General features: G+C 37.8%; 1 protein-coding gene across 2 annotated transcripts in view; it reads right to left on the reverse strand.

Annotated features, from left to right (window-relative positions):
- Positions 1-5,961: 5,961 nt before the first annotated feature.
- The window catches only part of WNK4 (WNK lysine deficient protein kinase 4), a 46,015-nt gene continuing 29,984 nt past the window's right edge, over positions 5,962-21,992 (reverse strand). The window contains exons 8-20 of one of the 2 annotated variants that reach the window (XM_070729567.1): positions 21,671-21,780; positions 21,485-21,543; positions 20,037-20,166; positions 18,843-18,959; positions 18,559-18,735; positions 17,356-17,413; positions 16,436-16,585; positions 14,527-15,032; positions 13,890-13,986; positions 12,049-12,367; positions 11,758-11,960; positions 10,792-10,889; positions 5,962-6,822 (exon numbers count right to left, since the gene is read on the reverse strand). In XM_070729567.1, coding sequence (XP_070585668.1) covers positions 6,820-6,822; positions 10,792-10,889; positions 11,758-11,960; positions 12,049-12,367; positions 13,890-13,986; positions 14,527-15,032; positions 16,436-16,585; positions 17,356-17,413; positions 18,559-18,735; positions 18,843-18,959; positions 20,037-20,166; positions 21,485-21,543; positions 21,671-21,780 — 2,027 coding nt within the window. In that variant the 3' untranslated portion in view covers positions 5,962-6,819. The remainder of the gene's footprint in view (positions 6,823-10,791; positions 10,890-11,757; positions 11,961-12,048; positions 12,368-13,889; positions 13,987-14,526; positions 15,033-16,435; positions 16,586-17,355; positions 17,414-18,558; positions 18,736-18,842; positions 18,960-20,036; positions 20,167-21,484; positions 21,544-21,670; positions 21,781-21,992) is intronic. The other variant, XM_070729566.1, reaches the window with a different exon arrangement.

Raw genomic sequence — 21,992 nt, forward strand, 5'->3', positions numbered from 1 at the left:
GATTTAGCAAGAACATATATGAGTCACAATTCTATTAATGTGGAACAAAAAATAAATGTAAGCCTTTTTAGTTCAGATTTGAAGATTGACCCGCAAGGTAGCTTAGGCTAATAAGGTCAACTAAGGTATGAACTAATACATAATTTCAATTAAAATTCTTCAGGGAATGACTATATTTTAAATAAGATATTTTAAATAAGATTTTATTTACATAAGAACACTAATATTTTTCAGATACAGTATTAGAAATACATTAGTAATTTTTAACAGCTTTCCAAATCTGTTCATGCAGATATTGAAACACTCCAGAAGCATCAAAAGTAACAATATTTAATGAGGCTCAGAATATGTGAACATCCTTTTTCAAAGCAAAAGTGATTTCAGGAAGTGGGATTTCAGGACAGGTATGGCAAACGATCATGGCATAGAACTTTGCCAAAGGAATTGGTGACTAAATTGATTCCTTGGCTAAAGAGATTGTCTACGTATGCTCCAGATGGCTGTTTCCTACTAGACTGCAAGATACTTGTTTTCTGTGGAGTTGAGTGCTGGGGATATGATGAGATTAGCTATCTTTCTCACATCTCTGGTAGAACTTTTAAAAATAAACTACGTTTGCAAGTCACATTTTTAGAAATTGCTCAATAACTATTTCTAAGGTATTAGTGACCTTCACAACGACAAGTTTGAAAATGACTGAGTTTACCTTCAATCATGAAAGAAAATTTTAATTGTAAGCTTAAGAATCTGAAATAAACAGCATAACATAAATAGGAGTTTGATCCCAGAAAATATGAAATGGATTAAGAATTCAGATATAAAAAGATTTTGGAATTACTTATGGACAAATGGAAAATAGATTCTGATATGGTTTTTACATGACATGGATAAAGAATTTTATGAAAAACTGATCATTAAGAGGACAGTAAAAAATTTACGTAAAGCTATAGAGGCTTGAAAGTTGTTTATGTTATAACAATGACACTAAAGGAGAATTTAAAGAATGGAATCAGAAAATAATAGCCACAATATTAACATTAGCACTAATATGGAGAGACAGTGATGGCGAACCTATGGCATGGGTGCCACAGATGGCACATGGAGCCATATCTGCCGGCATGTGAACCATTGCCCAGCTCAGCTCCACAAAGCATGTGTACACTTGCCAGCTGATTTTCAGCTCACACAGAGGCCCTGGGAGGGCATTTTTAGCTTCCAGAGGGCCTCCAGGGGGATGTGGGAAGGGATTTTTGCCCTCCCCCAGACTCCAGGGAAGCTCTAGGTCCTGGGGAAGGTGAACAATGGGCTTACCTACCCCACCAAAAGTTGGGAAATGGGCTGTTTCTGGCCTGCAGAGGGCCCCTGTGGGGTACGAGAGGCAATTTTCGCCCTCCCCAGGCATTGAATTGTGGGTGTGGGCACTCACGCAGACACCCAAAGGAAAAAAGGTTTGCCATCACTATTATAGGTAGTCTTTGACCCACAACCACAATTGAGCCCCACTGTTAAATCAGTTTTACCCCATTTTGAGACTTCTTTCCAGTATTAAGTGAAGTACTGCACTTAGTTAATTAGTACCCATCTTTCCCCCAAAATAACACCCTGTCTTATATTTTTTGAAACCCCGAAATAAGCACTTGGCCTTATTGCAATACATTCAAAAACCCAATTGGGCTTATTATTAGAGGATGTCTTATTTTGGGGAAAACAGGGTATCATAGTTAATTGAATCTGCCTTCCCACTGATTTTGTCAAAAGGTTGCAAAAAGGTATCACATGATCTTGGGACACTACAACTATCATACATATGAGTCAGTTGTGTCCAAATTTTGACCTTATGACTATGGGAATGTAGGGTGAAAAAATGACCATGTCATTTTTTTTCAGTTCCATTTTAACATCAAATAGTCAAAGGGTTCTGCATGTTCAAAAGTTATTATTGAAGAAATATCAGATATAGAACAAATGTTATCTGACAAGATATAAGATGGTATCAAAACTGGATATATAATAGACAGGCCAAGAGAATTATTTAGAACAACGGCCCCCAAGCCTTTGGGCACCAGAGACTAGTTTCATAGAAAGAGATTTTTCCAAGGACTGGAAAGGGCATGATTTCACACACTGCTTGCATCCCACATATGCGTAGATGGGGCTTTGCTCATTTGCATGGCCCAGTTTCTGGCACATCATAGACAAGTTCTGGTCCACCACAGCCCAAGGATTGGAGATCCCTGATTTAGAGAAAGGTTTCACTGGTTCTACAGAAGAAATTGGTTAAATTTTGAAATTTAAAGTGGAAATACAAATGAGTGACCTAGATGTTTTTTCATTACTAGATTTTCAAAAGAGATGTGATGGAACATGTCCATGAAAGGGAGGGGAAGAGAGATGATGCTGGATTACAGAAAAGTAGCAGATTCCTTTGAAGGAGGGAATGCCTTTGAAGAAAGGGACAAGGCAAGAAACATCCACCACAGAGCTGGACTGTGCGAAGTGGACATGATTTAGGATAGCCAATCTTTAGAATCTCCCAAGGTATATCCATCAATTTAGAGTTGTATAGGTTTAGTCTGGCAAAAATCTGTCTATACAGCGTAAGCAAGTACAAGAATTGAACTTTGGCTATTTTGTTTTGCTTTGTTTTGGGGCAAGGCTTTAAAGCTTTGTGTGATGGGACATAGAAGAAATAAGAAAAATCAAATCCTACAAGAATATTTGAACAAACTAAAGATCAACACTGATAGAAGTAAAAGGAAGGAATATAAAGATGAGTTTATTTGATATAGTTAAAAGAATGTAGAGTAAAGTAACATAATAAAATACGTTACTTCTAGCTACCTTTTATGGACTTTCTGCTGAAACTGGGACTGAAAAAACAATGTTATAAGAAATAGATAACAGATGGGATATTGCATAAAATGATGAATGTAACTTTAGAGAGGCTGAAGAGTTACTAAATGAGTAAAAAGTGCAAAAAGGTGCAAACACACAAAAATGAAGAAAAAGAACGAAATATAAATATAAAAAACCACAAGTATTTTGTTCTTTTTCTTCATTTTTGTTTGTTTTTGCACCTTTTTGCACTTTTTAAAAGTTTAGTTAGATTTTACTATTATAATCAAAGTTCTTAATAAAAATTATATAAGAGTGACTTCAGAAAGTAGAAAAATTTAGTATTTAGATGAGCCTATACTCCCCCCCCCTTCAAATGACAAAAATCAAAGATTCTTATCGCACAGATCTCCCCCTATCCCTGAATTTTTGAAGTTTTCTTTTAAGCAGAATTCTTGTAGGCTCTGGCAGTTCATTTCCAGGCCATAAACTTTTTATGTGCTACTTTGACAACTATACTGTTACTCTTATATATTTGGAGTAAGTGAATCATTAAACCAGCAATTGACTATAAGCCAGACAAGGCATTTATCAAATGCATATTTATTTAAAGCTCTAAGAAAGGAAATTTCTCTTTAATAGAAAATGTGTCCTATGCTGTTTGTTTGTAATTCAGATTTTAGCAGCAGGATTTCCTGCCCCTATTAGAAGAGATTCTAGAATAGTATTAGGTCTAGAACTAATTAGGGCAATTATAACTTCTAAAATTACTTCTCGTAATGTATTTTGTATGAACCAGAGAAGCAGGATTGAGCTCAATAGTACTCTATCACTTTTGTTCTTCAAAAGTGAAATAGAAGAATAAACCATTTTCAGAAGAATTACATACCTGGCATGAGTAGTCCCCTCTCCCCCTCCCCAAATTCAGGTACACCAGAATTTTTGGAGAATAAATGGCTCAAATAGTTGAAGTGTGTGATGGTTCCTGCTTTTTTTTTTATTCCATTGCAAATTTCATCCATTTGGCTTTGTTGTTTCTGTTAGATTCTCCCTTCTCCTTCTAAAGCTTTTTCATCATGAGATTGTTCCTCTTTGGTATATCTTAGCTATAATAGTTTCTATAGATACATTTCTTTTATTGTGGAATTTGCCTTTTCCATGCAAGAGGTTTATAGTTAAAACAATTTTACTGGAGATGGCAGTAGCAAGAAAAAGTAGAGTACAATGCTTTCTCAGACTGTGAAGAGATGCAATCAGCAGTCAATTGCTACCAGTGCGGTAGGTGACTGCGCACCAGTAGCCTGCCTTCAGGTTGTGCAATTTGCGCATGACTGTTCCAGTGGCAGTCCTATGGGCACCTCCATCTTTTTTTTAAATGTTTCATATTTTTTGCTTCGTACACACACACAGAAGCAAAATCTTGCAATCATGCAAGGAATCAAAATCATGCGCAGAAGCAAAAAAATAGCTGAAATCTCTCTCGCAGATGTGTCCCATCACAAAATTTCAGCGCATTTTTGCTTCCTGCACATGTTCAGAAGCAAAACCATGTTGGGGACGTGTTTGCACGCACGCAAGACAATTGAAGCTGCGTGTGGACACTGGTAGCAACAGTAATAGCAATCCACCCCTGGATGCATTGTATGATTCTTTCTCTTTTACTGGCCCATTTTATTCTCTTGGGAGTTCTACTGATGACAATAGAGGTGAATTCATCTATATTTACTCTTCTGTTACCATAAATTTGCTGCTTTTGTGCACATTTATCTATTTATAATAATAGATTCTGTAGCTAAAAATCTTCAAATAGCAATATGGGGGGGGGGGTCTTTTGTTTGCCTCTGCCAAAAGCAGTATAGCACTAATACTGATATGCAGAACATTGGAAGTCAAGAGATGGCTTAGCAGGTGGAATTACCTCTCAATACAGGAATGCAGCATTCCTTGCTCTGTGAAAGCAGGATTCAAAACACCTTCTGGATCCTGTTTTCCAAAGCCTTTATTGTGCTAGTGCTTGCCTTATTAACACAAATACTTGGGGGTGTTGTGGTTCAGCCTGAGGCAGATGAAAGATCAGCTGCGTCTCTACTGGCTCCATGCCCGGGGGAGGATGAGAGCGAAGAGGAATGTGACGAGGAAGAGGGGCCTGAAAGCCCTGGGGAGGGGCTCTCTTCAGCAAGTAGCTTGGAGTCTCTAGAGTCATTGGATTATGACGCACAAGCTGTCATTGATATGCGACAGAGACACATAGATCAAAGGAGGCAGCAACTGAAGAGATATTATCAGCATTGAATAAGGAACACCAGGGCTTGGGCGTGGTCCTCATTAGCAGGGAAGGGTTTATAAGGCAGGCAAACTCTTGTAACAGTGTGGAGTGTTATCAGAGTGGAATTGCTGTAATCTGCATTGTCTCTCAGCGTTTCTGTTCCTGGCTCGTGGCCCAGCAGTCTTGAAGACCCGTGGGAGGTGTATGTCTGTTATCTACAGCCTCGTCTTGGCATCAAGAATCCTGTGTTTTTGTATGGTCAATTGCCTCTGTGTATCTGTTTGGAGTTCCAGTGTTTCCTGACTTGTAAGGACATTTTCTGTTGGTCATTTTTCTCTTTCTCATTATAAACCTGTGTTTGGATTCTACCAGTGTGTCTGGCTTATCTTTTTGGGTTGGTCATAGCTTCCGGAGTGACCCAGACAGAACAGGGGGGAGATAGGAGTCAATACCATCATTTCCTACCCACAGCACTTTTTTTACCACTACCCGCTTCTCATTTTTTTAATCGAAAAATATTATTGAAGATAAAAGAATAGCTTTGTCAAAAGCTCTCGGTATGAGCCCAACCTCAATGGGGAGCTCAGATTATACTAGTAAATATTGCATAGGGAGGATAGGGGAAATATATCTCTTATATCTACTGTTGACCTCTCCCCTTTTCTAAGAAGTCTGTAAGGGGCGTGCATAAGCGCACTGTTGTGCCTACCATCCCTGTCCTTCTGTCCTCTTTATACTTTGTTATGTTAATACAAACTTTAATTCTAAAACTTGTATGACAAATAAATAAATAAATAAATAAATAAACAATAATAAATAATGAATAAATAAATAAATAAATAGAGTCAAAGAATCTAGACTTTTTGTCTGAATTTTTATTTACTTTATTTATTTTCATTGTTCACATTTTTTTATTCATGCCAGATATTGCCTTATACAATATCAGCTTTTCTTTCAAAGCCTGTCTTTACATATTATGGTAGATGTACAAAATCTCATGTACAAGGCTTTCCTCCAAAGTGCAGATGCCCTTGTAAAAAAAGTAGAACCTTAATCAAGGCAAACTTTTCCAAAAGTGCAGAAGAGATCAAGTACTGCCACTTCTTTTAGGGCTAAACGTGCAGCTGAATTAATGAGGAGAGGACCTAATTCTTTTAAGATTAAGACATACCCATCTCCTATGAGACAGCTACTTAAAGATTTAGAGAAGCCTTGGGTGGCTTTGGTAATTAAGGACAGCAAGTAAGATTTACTCTAGGTCCTGATCTCCCTCTTATCAAGGCACATAGATCAATAAAACTTGAAGAATAAGGATTCCACTCCAGAGCATGAAAGATCTCATAAGCACACTTTGCTTCTATTTTAGTTGCATTCTTTTATAAGAGAGAAGCAGCAGAAAAGCATGCACATCCTGGCATTTTCATGAAAAATTCTCCCAAATTGCAAGGGATTGCCATCCTTTTGCATATCCAAAGCTTATAAAGAAAAATTCAGTAGCACTGAAATATTGTCATCCTTATTTGTTTGGTATAGATACAATTCTCAAGAGCATCAATTCTGCTCCTTTTATCAAAGTATCTTTGCTATACTGTGTAACAGTGACAGCCCTTATAAACAGAGCAAAAGGCATACGTTGCCGAAGGCACTTTCATTCCATCCTTTTGAGGGTGGGCACTAAGTTGAGGTAGAATCCACAAAGGTATCATCAAATGGTCTGGTTACTGAAGAAACAAGAATAATTTGTGAGAACAATGAATTTTAAATACCGGTACTTGATTTCTACTCTGGCGGATGAAATGGACTTACTTCATGTGCTAAGCCATAAAAATGCATCATTTTGTAGGAGTTGACCCTTTTTATTACTCAGATGTTACTATACTTCAGCTCACAGCATCCGTTGCTATTGGTATTGCTGGCTAGGGTTGAACTAATGTAAGTTTTAATTCTGGAGCGTCACAAGTGCACTCCTGGATTCACGTGATATTTGGATCTTATTACTATGATTTAATAGATTTGATTTATGGTTAGCACAATATATGTGTGGTTTATTTCATTTATTCATCAAATTTATATACCTGCCTATCTCACCAATGTGACCCTGGGCTCTGTATAATAAAACTAACAAAACAATTTTTAAATAACCATTAAAAACAAGTAACCTAAAACCAACTTTTAAATAACTATTTTAAAAATGAACTTAAAATAGATCAAATCTATTACATTACTTCATGGACTCCCTGTTATTGTAGGATCCCCAAACCTGCTGAAAAAACTCATTTTTAAAGAGCTATCTGGAATTGAATAGGGCTGAGGCTAATCTTGTCTTGAGGGAAGGATATTTCAAAGAGCGGGTGGTATGGCAAGAAAGACTCCTGGGTGCCATCTTTAGTAGATGGGACCTGTAACATGCTTTTTCTGTCAGACCCAGATGGATGGCTAAATGTAATCCAGAAGAGGTGTTACATATTATTTATTAACATGTATCTAAGAAACTATGTTTAATATATTCAACCCAGACAGTCTAAGGAACACTTATATAATGGCATTATTTCTCTAGCTAGAATTTGATACCTGAGAATTTCAGTTTTTATTCAGCTCCTATTCTATGCTACTCATAACTAGAAATTTGGAGAAAAGATTTCAATTGTTATTAAGGGACATAATTATTCTAATCTCTCTTTTGAAAATTAAACATAGACTTGGGTGTCATATTTTGACAACCATAGCAAAGTAATAAAGACATACACTTAAGACTGTAGTTTTTATTTCTGAAACTTTTGAAAACTAATGTGCTGTATTCAAGTTCTGTTGTTTGACTCTTATAGGGTCCTGGTCTATACAGTGGTACCTCGGTTCTTCATTCCGGAAGTGTGGTCGAGAGCCAATTTGGTCAAGAACTGAAACAATTTATCCCATAAGATAAATTTCCCTCCTCAGCTGTCTCTTCCTCTCGCTCGCCCGCTTCTGTCCCCGTCTCTCTCTCTCTCTCTCTAGCTTGCAGGCTTCTGTCCTCAGCTCTCGCTCTCTCGCCCGCTTCTGTCCCCGTCTCTCTCTCTCTCTCTCTCTCTCTCTAGCTTGCCGTCTTCTGTCTTTCTTGGTCGAATACCGATTTGTTTGAATTGTAAAAGGTTCGAAAACCGAGATACCACTGTATTACATATTACAGTTCTGCACAGTAAGTCAGTTATTTAGACTGGATTTGGCATTTTTGTCCATCTATCAAGTCCTTCCAAAGGGCCTACAGCAGGCATATGCTGTTTGATGGTATGAAAAGTATCATTGTAAGATATAATCTGTTCCAAGTAAAGCTGCCTTTTGCAATTGACTGACCACAAAATAAAAAAAGTAATAAAAAAATAAAGCAATACTCTGGGATTATAGAATTCAAACAGACAAAACAAGCTTAACAATTATTGATAAGAAAAGCCAAGGAAGTCTGGATAGTGGATATGTGAGTACAGTGCTATCTCTACCTACGAACTTAATTTGTTCCGTGACCAGGTTCTTAAGTAGAACCTTTGTAAGGTTCTTTGTAAGAAGAAGCAATTTTCCCATAGGGATCAATGTAAAAGCAAATAATGTGTGCGATTGGGGAAACCGCAGGAAGAGTGGAGGCCCTGTTTCCTCCCAGGAGATTCCTAGAGAGGCCCCATGGAGGCTTCTCTCCGCTTTTTCTGGCCCTGTTTCCTCCCAGAATCCTAGAGAGGCCCCACAGAGGCTTCTCCCCGCCTTTTCGGGCCCTGTTTCCACCCAGAAGATTCCTAGAGAGGCCCCATAGAGGCTTCTCCCTGCCTTTTCCGGTTACACTTTCAGAGACTAGGGTTTGTAAGTAGAAAACGGTTCTAGAGAAGAGGCAAAAAAATCTTGAACACCCGGTTCATATATAGAAAAGTTTGTAAATAGAGGTGTTCTTAGGTAGAGGTACCACTGTATTTGGAGACAGCAGAATAGAAGAGAAAAAACTGGAGAAAAACAGAAAACACAAAGACCTGCAAAATAGAATGACTATGTCAAAAGAAAGCAAAGATGTACCCATAGTAATAGGCACCTTGGGTGCAAAACTACTGAAGCACCACTTGAACACAGTTGACAAAATCATCACCAATCAATTGCAAAAAGTAGCAATAAGCTACTTATTTTTTATCTCACCTTTTATATATATATATTTTTTATCTCACCTTTTATATATAACCTAAGGCAGCAAACATACCTGTTCTTGACTGAGATCAGTTTTTGCCATGACAGGCATTGGGTATGAACATTGCTATTCAGATGTTTGTTATTTTCTGCTCTCTTTAAACAATCTGAAGATTTTTAAAACTTTATTTCCTAAATGCAATTTTTCCAAGTATTTTTACTGGCTTTTTATGCACCCTCCTGTACCATTCCTCCTGCTCTCTTTGGAAGTCTGACAATGTATATAAATGACTTATAAAGTGTTCTACAGTGACTGCTGACAAATCTATACAGTAAGAGATATAATATACTGCTTAAAAAAATAAATGAAACATTCAAATAACACATCCTAGATCTGAATGAATGAAATATTCTCACTGAATACATTTTATTCTGTACAAAGTTGAATGTGCACAATAGCATGTGAAATTGATTGTCAATCAGTGTAGCTTGATTTCACAGAAGTTTGATTTACTTGGAGTTATATTGTGTTGTTTAAGTCTTCCCTTTATTTTTATTTTTTTTGAGCAGTGTATATTACTGATGGCGGGATAGTTTTACAAGTCAGTAAATTTATTCTTAGGCGTGGTTCAGATTTACTAGAGAGGTACAACAGGTTCTGATGACCACTGCCTGTCCAGGCATTATTTGACAAATGCTAATCAAATATTCTACTTCATCCTTCTTGGTATGATAGTTAACATTCTCTTTCTTTCTCACTTTCATTTTTGTAGCAAATTAGTGAGCTTAGAAAACATTTCTGGTTTGGCTAATTCATACCGGGAACAATCACATTTGGAAAGAATGATAAAGTGGCCTTTGCAGTGGAGGAGAGGGTTCAAGCTGGTCAGCCTGAACAAAACAAGCCTGCACTATCTGCATATATGACATTGTCTGCATGTCCCAAAGGATCAGGGCTTGTGGCCCAAGACCGTAGTGCTATTTTTGCTATGTAGATGAAAATATCTGGATACCGTGTTGATCTAATTTCTTCCAACAAGAAAAGGGCAAGGGGGTTGCCCAAAACTTGCGTGCTCCATAGAGGGTACTTAACCTCTGGCCCAGAGCAAATATTCTAGAAACATTCTAAAGATAAAGGTTCTTCTCGCACATATGTTCCCAACTCTAGGGGGCAGTACTTGTCTCTGTTTCTAAGCCAAAGAGCCAGCGCTGTCCAAAGACATTCTGCGTGGTCATGTGACTGGCATGACTAAATGCCGAAGACACACAAAACGTTGTTAAGCCTTGTCACCAAGGTAGTCCCTATTTTTCAACTTGCATTTTTACGTACTTTTGGCAGAAGCTGGAGCAAGTAACAGGAGCGCACTCCGTTATGCTGCGCTAGGGATTTGAACCACCAAACTTTCTGATTGACAAATTAAGTGTCTTAGCCAATGAGCCACCACATCCCCTTATAGAAACATTCTAGCGTTTTTTAAACTTAGCAATTTTAAGATGTGTGAATTTTAACTCCCAGAAATCCCAACTAGCTGCTCATATAGTCTATTCCTTACCAGACATCCAATATCACTAGCAAACTTCACGCCTTTACTTTGTCGCTGCTCCTGGGAGGCAAGGTTGCTGCCCCCCACAGAATTTCTTCTCATGATCCCTGGAGAGGTAATAAAAAAAGTGCTATTGCTAACATGTTGTAAGCCGCCCTGAGTCTAAGGAGAAGGGCATCATAAAAATCGAATAAAATAAATAATTAAAAAATTAAATAAATAAATAAATAAATCACATTAATGCAAAGACAACTGTTAATAAAAATCGATATATAAGTATAATATTGGAAGCTAACATCATTATACAACATCACACCCAATTACAATATGTGTATTATTTGCATTGGGATGGGGAGAGGTGTTTTAAAAAAAATCTCTCCCACCTATCTATCCTATCAAAAATTGTTAGTTTCTTCTAATATTAAAAACAAGGAAACAGTTATTTAAACTACTGCTATGGGATGAGTGGGGGTGGTTAAAGTCTCCTCCCCCCCCCCTCAGGGATTTTAGGTATCTATAAACAGGGAAATGAATGGATTGCTGTACAATTAGTATGTGAAAGAGACTAAAAGAATTTATCCCTAAAAAGTAGTATTTGGTCACTATTAAACTGTTTTCATTGAGATCAGGCCTGTAGTCTTATTTGATTGAAAGGATTTTCCATAGATAGGTAGGCATTTATTTAAAATATGAAAGGTTTTCAGCTTACAGATATCCAGGAAATGCATAGAGATTGTTAACAAAACAGTGCTGAATTGTTTCCCACAACACACTGAACTGACGTACACAGAATCAGGGTGGGGCATACTGTACAAGTTCTGTATTCCTTCATCTGCCAAGGACATTTTCCAAAGTGCCATAAGACACTTTCTTATTTAAGTTGGCTTACTGAAATTTGCCTTACAACTACCATTAAGTCTATTAAGTCTGTATCATGCTTTCATGCACTTAGCACAAAGGTAAGAAAAGACTTACCTTGAGGCTGTATTGTGTCTGTGCGCTGTAGGCTGCTGCGCCTCGGGGGATTGGAGCTGCCCTTCGACAGGCGCCGTTGGCGACTGGAGAGCATGGTAGCAGGTGATACAATTCCAGGAGGTGGCACCTTGCCAAGGCGGGTATAAAGCTCCTCTATTTCTTGTTTCTGCTGGGCCTGGAGCTTTTCTACTTCAGAAAGATGCCTGAGAGAAGAACAGAAAGAAAGGGATTATTACTAAATGGAGTAGGGAGGGGGAATTATTTACTGTCAAGTAGTACCAAGGCACTCACCTCTCACGCAAGGTTTTTAGTTCAACACAAATGTCATCATCTTCTGTGCTGTCCGAATCATCGCTGCTGGGGTACGAAGGGCTGTGTATGTAATTCATCCAAACAATACTGCCATGTGTGGACTCTCCTTCGCCCTCTCCTTCTGCCACGGGAGTGGTACCCTCCTCGGCTTCCTGAACAGGTGTTTCACCAGGAGATCCACTATCAGATTCAGAAGTACTCGAGGTGTCGGGTCCATTGCCTTTGGGGGGGGATTCTGATGGGATATCCCGTGTGGGTGTCACCTGGAAACGGCCCAGGATTTGTGGCTTGGGCTCTTCTGGTAAAGAAAAACAAAGTATGAGGAAGGGAAATGTTCCTGCAGAGCAATGTTTCCCAAAGTGTGGTACGTGTACTCCCAGGGGTACGGGAAGCGTTTGGTGGGGGTACGTGTTCAGAAAAAGTTCTGGAATACATCTTGCCTTTTCCAATATCATATTTATGTGAAGTTGCTTTTTCAGCATTTGTAGACATTAACTCGAAAAAAGGAACAGACTATTGGACATGGAACTGCATCTCAGATTAAAATTAACAACCAGGGAACCAAATTATGATCATCTGCCATCTCAGCACAAACAATTTCACCCTTTTCATTGATCCAAATAAATGTTATTTATAATATAACTTTTATTTATATTTTATTATGAATACTTTTGTTTTTCGTTTATTATTATTTTGTGTATGTACCAAAAAAATAAAAAATAAAAATATTTTTATTGTTATTAGTACATCCATTTTTTTAACGAGGGGTACTTTGCATTACGAAAATTATAGAGGGGCACACATATGTCAAAAGTTCGGGAAACACTGCTGTAGAGCAATATTTTTCACAGTTGGCAGCTTTAAGATGTGTGGACATACACTCCTGGAATTCCCCTCTCGATGTTAGAATTACCAGCCACTGCTCACAGGATATCGTGAAGCCCAAACAGTGCTACTTAAGAGTCACTGGACTAGTTATATATGCTTTTCTCCCATGCCGGATGTGGAGAGGCTCAGTGTGTCTCCTTGTATGAATTATCAAAAGGAACAAGTTAATCACAGCTTATAGGGTGCTTATATGCATGCTTCCATAAGAGCGGTAAACCTTTTCTCTAAAGCAAGACAGTCAAAGTTTTAAAGAGAAGGATATATTTGGAGCTCAGTTTGGGTGTCAAAGAAAATAAAAATAAAAGCAAAAGAGCTAGCGCAGGTCCCCTTCTCCATCTTTCTCTTTACCATGCCGGGGAGAGTAATAAAGCAGGAAAGTATGGTTCCAGAACTTTCCCATCATTTCATATCTGCTAAATACAGCAGCAGCCTTGTACTACCTGCAGCAACAGGAAAAACTAGCCATTGAGACAAGTGATGCTGGAAGAGAATGGCACAAGACTTCTCAGAGACTGGAAGGGACAATCTTGCAGCCTGCCACAGTCAATGTTTATCAGACCGACTACCCATTTAAGGTCATTTAACCACATCAACAAAATGGATGCAGTCAAGCACGTTAAGTGATTTTGCACACTTTTCAACTATTGGGTGGTACTCTCCAAGGAAGGGAACAGAGTTTTATATCGGCATAGCTAACAACAATTTAAGCCTAACACATAATATTTGTAAAAGGGAGTGGGGTGTCATAATTTGCAATGCACCACTGTGATGCAAAACCTGCCCCTTTTGAACAATGCTTGCATCACAAAACATCTGGAACTATGTTGATTTTGAGCTACCCACTATGGATACTGCTCTGAGTCATGACTTTGCACCATAGCGACTTATAGAGGGCTTCAAATTTCCTGCTCCAATTCTTCTGAAACACTTACCATCACTGAGGGTTGTGTGTTCAACAGAGGAACCATTGGAGGTAGACTGATCTGATATGGTTAATTGTGCTCCAGACCAGGAAGAAACAGGAGCTACCTGTGGAGAAAGGGAAATAAATCCATAGAAAAATTCCTATTTTTGGTCCATTCATCATGCAGTGGAACTCCAGTCTATTTCTTCAAGAGATATACGGTATGTGTTATCCATTGATAATTAATTAAATCAAAGTATTAACCTGTGATTCAGGCAGCACTAAAATAGTGTTTATATTATCCTACTATGGAGAAACTGCTACAATCTCAGTTAAGAGAACTTCTGATTGTTCTCAGTTTAAGAGAACTCCTAATTGTATTTAAATGAAGTTCCTATGGAGCTGAGGTAAAGCTTCCAAGGAATGTTCCCCTGGTATAATTTTTTTAAAAACCCAATTCCCAATGTTAAAATTGCTAGCTTTTGATGACTAAATATTCCCTAAAATGAATAAACTTCCATGTAGTAATGTTCCCAATTGTGTTCATTCATCATAATTCAGTAATACAGATCAACAGTACCTTAGAAAGGAGGCATAAGGATACAAAAGAGCCTCTTTTATTCCACATCTATAGTTACACAAGATAATTGATTCAAAAGACTTACTGAATTCTGATTCTCAGAATTCCCAGCAACTGAGGCGACTGGAGTCGGCTTATAGCCTGGAGACGCCACTGGTCCCAACATCCCATTGGCTAAGTGGGCTGCTTTTGGAGTAGACACCAGCTCAGGATAGATAAAACGTACAGCAGAAGGGCTTGGTGGACACAGAATTGGTGGCTGTTGGACTGGTGAGGTATAGAGAGGCCCTGTCTGGGCAGTCCCTACAGATACTGCTGGGAGAAGTGACTGGGCCATACTCATCATAGCCATAGAGAAGACATTGGCAATGGAGAACAAAGGGGAAGTAGAGGTAGACCACATGGGGACAGGCGTTGCATGCACCGCAGTGCCAATGGATGGGGCAGTGGAAGAGATAAGGGGTAATGTGGGGAGAACAGAATTTGGAGGAGAAATTGGTTGAGGAATGGGAACAAGATAAGAGGGTGTTGTGGGAGTCCCTGGATACATATGGTAGGTTGGCCAGGTCTGTCCAGGTGTACTGGTGACACCTGTAAGGAAAAAGAGAAGTTGGTAGGTCAGTTGGTCCTAAAAACAAAGGAAGGGAGATCAGCTGTATCTTACTCATTATGTAGCCTTCCCCATATTTGCAGAATGGATGGGCCCAGTTCCTTTTGTTCTTTTGATTCACCAATCAGCTTTATTTTCTAATTAATATTAAGTGGATCATTTGCCCTGCTTTTTCCATCAATGTCCATATTTTGCATCTTGGGAAACTAAAATATATGATGAATTTGGCATGGCTGCTTATACAAGGGTCGCCCAGAGGATAATGCACCCATTTCCCCCACCCTCAGGCTACAGTAACGGTATGAATGCAAAACTTTAGATATACATTATTTGAATTGTCAGGAGTGCATGTGTAAATTTTGCATTTCTTCAGACAGATAGCGTAGCTCTGCAGCAGTGTTTCGAAATGGCTGTAAGTGATGTACGTTTTGTAAGTGATGTACGTTGCAAGCAGCGTGTCGTCATTGAATTTCTCACTGTGGAGAAAGAAACTATTGGGAACATTCACAAATGTTTGGTACAGTTTATGGAAAATCTGCATGGATCTGAATGAATGCCATTTGCAGAAGACATTTTGAGGATGACAAAGAAGTGATTCGCACAGTGCAGAAATGGCTTTGTGACCAGAACAAGGAATGGTACCGACAGGGCATACACACCCTTGTGTCGTGCTGAAGGAAGGCCATAGGACGGGGTTGAGATTACGTGGAAAAATAGGGAGTGTAGAAGAAACATAATTCTTTCTTGTGTTTCTTTGTGTTCAATAAATAATTGTTGAGGAAAAAAAATGTGGTGCATTACTTTCTGGGTGACCCTCATATATTGATTGATTCTGGGTAACACCTTTTATTTCAAAAGCTTTAAAATATGTTTTAAATAAATAGGGGATTGGGAGACTAGTATAAGATAGAGTGAGAGACATAATGTATTGTGTTATATAATTCACTTAGATTTCCTTCACATTATTGAGAATACAGAAAGTCTTGCCCCTGCAATTCAGTTTCTTTCTGTGTGTTTTTTTAAAAGCATGGTTCATGCAGGATATTGCACTCCTGCAGATTATCCCTTTATTGTTGAATTATCTTATACTGTTATCACCAGGACTACTTTGATCCAATAATTTTTTCTCAGCTCATCCACTCACGGTGTTGTTGTTGGGAAAGTAGGAAGTGGTGACATTATATACACCACCTTGTATGGTACAAGGTAAAGGCAGGAAATAATAGTTGTCATAATTCCTATCATCTTAGATATCTAAACAATGTCTAGCATTTTACATTGTTGGATAAAAATCCTTCAAGATAGCAAGCCAGGTTAAATAAGCAAGCCAGGTTAAATAATGTTTTACAGCTACTGTAGAAGTAACCACAACCAATCAGTTTACCTGTAGTTGAGAGCAGTGGTTGCCCGAAGTTTTGGGTAGTTGTTGGGGGAATGGTGGTGGGGTTAAAAGGATTACTATCAGAAATTGCATCCACCACTGAAGTATGAGTAGGTGTTGTCACAGCCTGTCCTGAGCTAAGGGAACCAAAATCTGTAAAAAATTGAATTTTTAGGATACATATTTAGATCCTTTACTACAGATTAGCATTCTTTAATGAGTACCCTACAAGGGCGAGTCTCCCATCATTTCTAATTTTCATGTTTGCTAACATACTCATATTATTTTTGATAAGGTATAGTATTCAATCATGATACCTTTTCTCATATTTTGACACCCATTTGTATTCTAAAACAGCAGAAAGCAGATAAACTCAGTTTCATTTTTTATTAAAACCTTGAGAACTGGCAATTTGAAGTCTAATGTAAAAGTTTACACTTAGAATTAAATAATTCTGAATTTACAAATATATGTTGGGTACCCAAAATGAATGGCATTTATAGTGCTACTTCATAAAAAATATACTGTTGCTAATTTGAAGTGTTATTTTTTTTAGCAATATAATAGAGAAAAATTGACAGCATATAAAAACATAATTATTTGTTAATTCCCTAGGAATCTCTCTCCTGTACTCCTGCCCTTTTTTTGAAAATAATAGAATCCTACGGGGAACTATAATTCCCTGAAAGTATCAATAATTGACTATTACATTTTGGAAAGATTTATCCTTTCATTCTTATAAATAACAAAGACTAGTAAGAGTAATATTATTTTGGGTAAAATTCTCAGAGAACTTTAGTCCTATTTCCTCTCCGATTGCCTGTTAAGTTTCAGTATCTGAGAGATCAGACCCAATACATGAAATAACTTTTCAGGTAGTAAGTGAAAAGTAATATGGGTTAAGTAAATGTTTGATTACATACCACTAAGAGATGAAGATGAAGAGACAGAACATGAAAGATCTTGCAGTGGCAGCTCGGCCTAAAAGAAAACAGAATAAAGGTAAAAGAAATTAATAATAATTTAATAGAAAAGGAAGAGAGATCTCTCTGACCATGTGAAGAATGTTCTGTCCTTTTTAGCCATTATATATTTGGGATTAATGTAAGAAGAATCTTATTTGGGGTCCAGCTTCCAGACAAATCTGAATTCTTCTCATAACAAAGTACAGCGGTACCTCTACTTAAGAACTTAATTCGTTCTGTCACCAGGTTTTTAAGTAGAAACGTTCTTAAGTAGAAGTAATTTTTCCCATAAGAATCAATGTAAAAAACAAATAATGTGTGCAAACCCATTAGGAAAGAAAGAAGAGGAGGAGGAAGAAGAGGAGGAGGACAGTCACTGCCGAAGGAAGAAGGTGAGGTGAGGTGAATTAAAAAAAAACCAAAACTTTAAGGCTTAAAAAAAAGAGGGACTGAGGTGGTGAGGAGGAGCACACGCCTCCCATACACCCGGCACAAGGCTGCCTCCCATATGCTGCCTCCCATATACTGGCTGCTGCTGCTGCTACCTGCTGCCTCTTTCTTCTCATGCAGAAGGGCTCCACTTTCACTCGCTCGCTTTGTAGCCGGCGCCTTTTCTTCGCTGTGGTGACTCTTTGGCTGCCCAGAGTGAAGGGAGCATTTCTTTTCTCTGGGCGCTGGCAAAGGAAAATGCTTCATTTGCTCTAGACTGTCAAAGCCTCCTTAAGCGCCACCAAAAGGCTCCTCTGGCAAATCTAGATAGCCAGGATTAATGAGGGGATGGCAGGAAACTGGCCGGGCCTTCATGACGCTCTCAAATTTCCTGGGAAATTTTTCCGGGCTCGGATTCTTAAGTAGAAAATGGTTCTTAAGTAGAGGCAAAAATATCTTGAACACCTGGTTCTTATCTAGAAAAGTTCTTAAGTAGAGACGTTCGTAAGTAGAGGTACCACTGTACCTTAATGAATGTGGCCTTAGAATTTTAAGATAATATGAAGGAAAAGGAAAGATGGCTTATCTCTGAAGATCTGTTAGTGTGCTCAGCTGACCAAAAAGATGAGTAGATGCACCTGCTACTCATTTAGCAAATAACGAAAATGAGCATTTCTGGATGCTAAATATTTTTCTATCTTAATTCTCAACCAGCAAAGATCTGAAACTCACTGAGAGAGTAGTAGTAGCTGAAGTAGGAGATTTACATTGCACATCAGGCTTGCCCGGAGGCCCCTTGTCTTTGTTGAATTTATCCTTTTGGAGTAGTGCTTCTATACGCAGGATAATATCATGAATTCCCTGGATGAATTGTTCCTGTTCTGATTTCAGGATAAATTCCCTGTCAACCTGGAAAGCCAGAGGCATAGTCAAAACCAGAATTAAGGATGTCACATCATGCCCCCGAGTCCTACTGGTATAGATAATGTGAATTTAAAAAAAATCAAAATCCATACCATGACAGCTGCGATTTCCTCAGGATTGTCTCCATCCAGGTCAAATTTGAAGGTGACCATCTTGTTATTATATGTTTGCAGTTGACATTCAACTACTTGATCGTTCTGATTTGGCATCTACAGAAATTGGGGGATTAATGTTAGGATTTTTGCTAGCATGTGCAAGCAACACACACACACCACACAAACAAACAAACAAACACACACACACAGAAATGGAATCCAGCCTTTTTTTGATGGACTTCAAACTTTGCAAAATAGAAAGAGGTTTCCCTTTCACTACTTGTTAAAAGATGTATGATTTGGAGAGGAAGCATTAATCATATAAAAGGGTTTATTTTCCCCCTGCATACATTTACATGCATTTCTGCTGAGATATTTTAGAATTTTACAACTATAGGGCTAAGGCAGTTTGGCCCTACATGCAAACCTTAGGGTATTTATTAAACAAATAATCCTCTATTATATAAAAAAGAAGTTGGAGAGGTGAAAGGGAATAATGAGGATAAATATATGTACGTTACTAAAAAATTAGATGGCGATATTATTTAACATTTTACACATTCCCATATTTGATAGAAAAATAAATTAAGTATACCTTTATATCTGACTTTAATCAGTATTTAATTTCCTTGCTACCCAATTGTAAATATAATTTGATCAAATTATGTAACTTCTGATCAACCTTTCTGGAGTTGCTTTGCTTATGATTATAATTTTCCAGATCTACTTTTTACTTTTACAACTTTTAATATTATCTCACAATCTTGGTACAGCTGTATCTTTATAAATCTTTGTTCCTATTATTGTCTGTTAATTACAACAACAACAATTATAATTATTATAATTCTTAATTACTGGTATTTGTGATGCATTTTTGAATGTTCAGTTGACCGAGTTTCATGTTCAATTAATAAAGTTAATAATAATAATAATAATAATAACAACAATAATAATAACAGCAACAACAATAATATAAATAATAATAAAAAATAATAACACATCACACAGTCCTAGACGCTTGGGAAGTGTTTGACTTGATACAAAATCCAGCATATAAATCTCATTTGCTATGTATTGTTTTTTGTGAAATAATAATAATAATAATAATAATAATAATTATTATTATTATTATTATTATTATTATTATTATTATTATTTTAAACCCTAACTGTTGCAAGTGATAGTACTCACATTAGTAATGCGCAGACGACGGCGAACCAGTCTTCCAGAGCCTCTCTTGGTCAAGGGTTTTGACTTCTCCTCACTTGCAGAGAGACCTTCATAGCCATCACTCAAGCCAGATGCCACATCTGATGTGTAACTATTCCCAGATGATGATGAAGAAACAAATTAGAAATGTGATCAGTTTGGATGATCATAAACATCAACTCACTTCCTGTCCTTTTCTAAATTTCTTGTTTCAGGAAAATTTGAAACTTTCAAGAAATGGCCTTAATTCTTGTTCAGAGAGAATTATTTATGTATTAGAGAATATGTACCTTCCATCCTTTCCAAGCTGACTGTATGTGTGTGTGTGTGGGGGGGAGGCTGGGATATTACCACAAGATTCTAATGTAATCCTACCAATGGTAATTTAAACACATATCTCAATCTCTCATACTATATATATTCAACCTACACTTACAATCCTTCGCTACCCTTAACAAACTGTCCTTACCAAACTTTTTAAAAATTATTTTTGGCCAAAATGAAATTCCAATGAAGTTGTTCTGTGAATATCAGCATTTCTTCCTCTTAGGAGAATCTGCCTGTCCCGTCCCTTGGTCCTCTCTGTCTCCTTCGTTCAACTAACAGTTTGGGGAAAGCCCTTTTGAATAGCTTTGCTGTTTGTTGTGTTATTTTAGATTTAGATCAATGTCCTTGCCAAAAAAAGCACCATAGTTAACTAAATGCCTTTTTGCTTTTCTTTTTGTCTGAGACAGCACTGATAGTTTGGATAACTGATAAACCTCAAATACAGAAAGCAAGCTCAGATATCCGACATCACAGTTCTATTGCCTGTTAGTTGGGCTCAGTAAGGTGGTCCATACAGCCCAATACATCTTTGACATCCCCAGATACCAAAGTTGTTGAATCATGATGCCTTGAAAATTATTTAATTTATTTATTTAAGAAAATGTACATACCTAACCCTAACCGCCCAGTTGCTCTGGGTGGTTTACAAGGATAAAAACAAACATTAAAACAATTAAAAAAGCAATAATTCCCCCCTCCTGACAACAACTAGTCAATCAAATAAGACATTCCATCACACTGTGGGTGCCCCTGCATGCTCACGTTCACTAGTTCTTCAGGGCCTTGCAAAAGACTGTCAAAGTGAGCCATTGTTATCTTTGTAGGGATGAGGTTCTGAGTTATTTAGAAATTAACAGATGGTGGCATGAAGTATGGATTTTATGAAGGCAAGCACTAGATGGGGAAAGTCCAATAAATAACACACTTTTAAAAGCACATCTTCCTGAGTAATCCCTATAGAGATTATTTTTATTCTAGAGAATTCAGCTTTATTTATTTCTGTACAGTATATTTTAGGGTTTACAAGAGAGAGCAACCAGCAAGATATTGTTCACTCTACATTTTGTGTCATAGCCCATAGCAGCCAACCTCTGACTTCTTACCTGTCGACAGGGGAAGAGATGTCACTGATGGAGACAGGATCCAGGCTCACAGCTATAGTCTGTGGGTATAAAGAGAGAAAGGGCAGTTGCAACACCAAGCCAATTCACTTTCTCTCTATGTCTAAACCAGATGCATCAGTCTCACCCAATGCAGCTGGGCATGCCAGGGACAGAATTTCCACTCACCGAAGCAAAAGAATGCCCTGAAACACTTATTGAGCTAGAATGACTCTGCAGTTTGTCGGGCGAATCCACAAATCCAGAGGAACTTACATATCCATCAGTTTCGCAATCGGCTGTGGAGAAAAAAAGGGAAATGTAAAGTAAGATTTGACTGCATCCAATCTGGTGGCCTCTTAAATTTCCCAGCTGACTGCTATTTTTGCTCAGCTTCATTGTAAATGTCAGATCATTCCAGGACAGACAGCAAAAAATTTCAGCAAGAATTGACATAAATATTTTAAAGATGCAAGCTGAGTTAAATTTCAAATGCCTCTCCATCTGGGAA

The sequence above is a fragment of the Erythrolamprus reginae genome, chromosome Z (assembly GCF_031021105.1).
Source record: "Erythrolamprus reginae isolate rEryReg1 chromosome Z, rEryReg1.hap1, whole genome shotgun sequence".
Classification (NCBI taxonomy): Eukaryota; Metazoa; Chordata; class Lepidosauria; order Squamata; family Dipsadidae; genus Erythrolamprus; species Erythrolamprus reginae.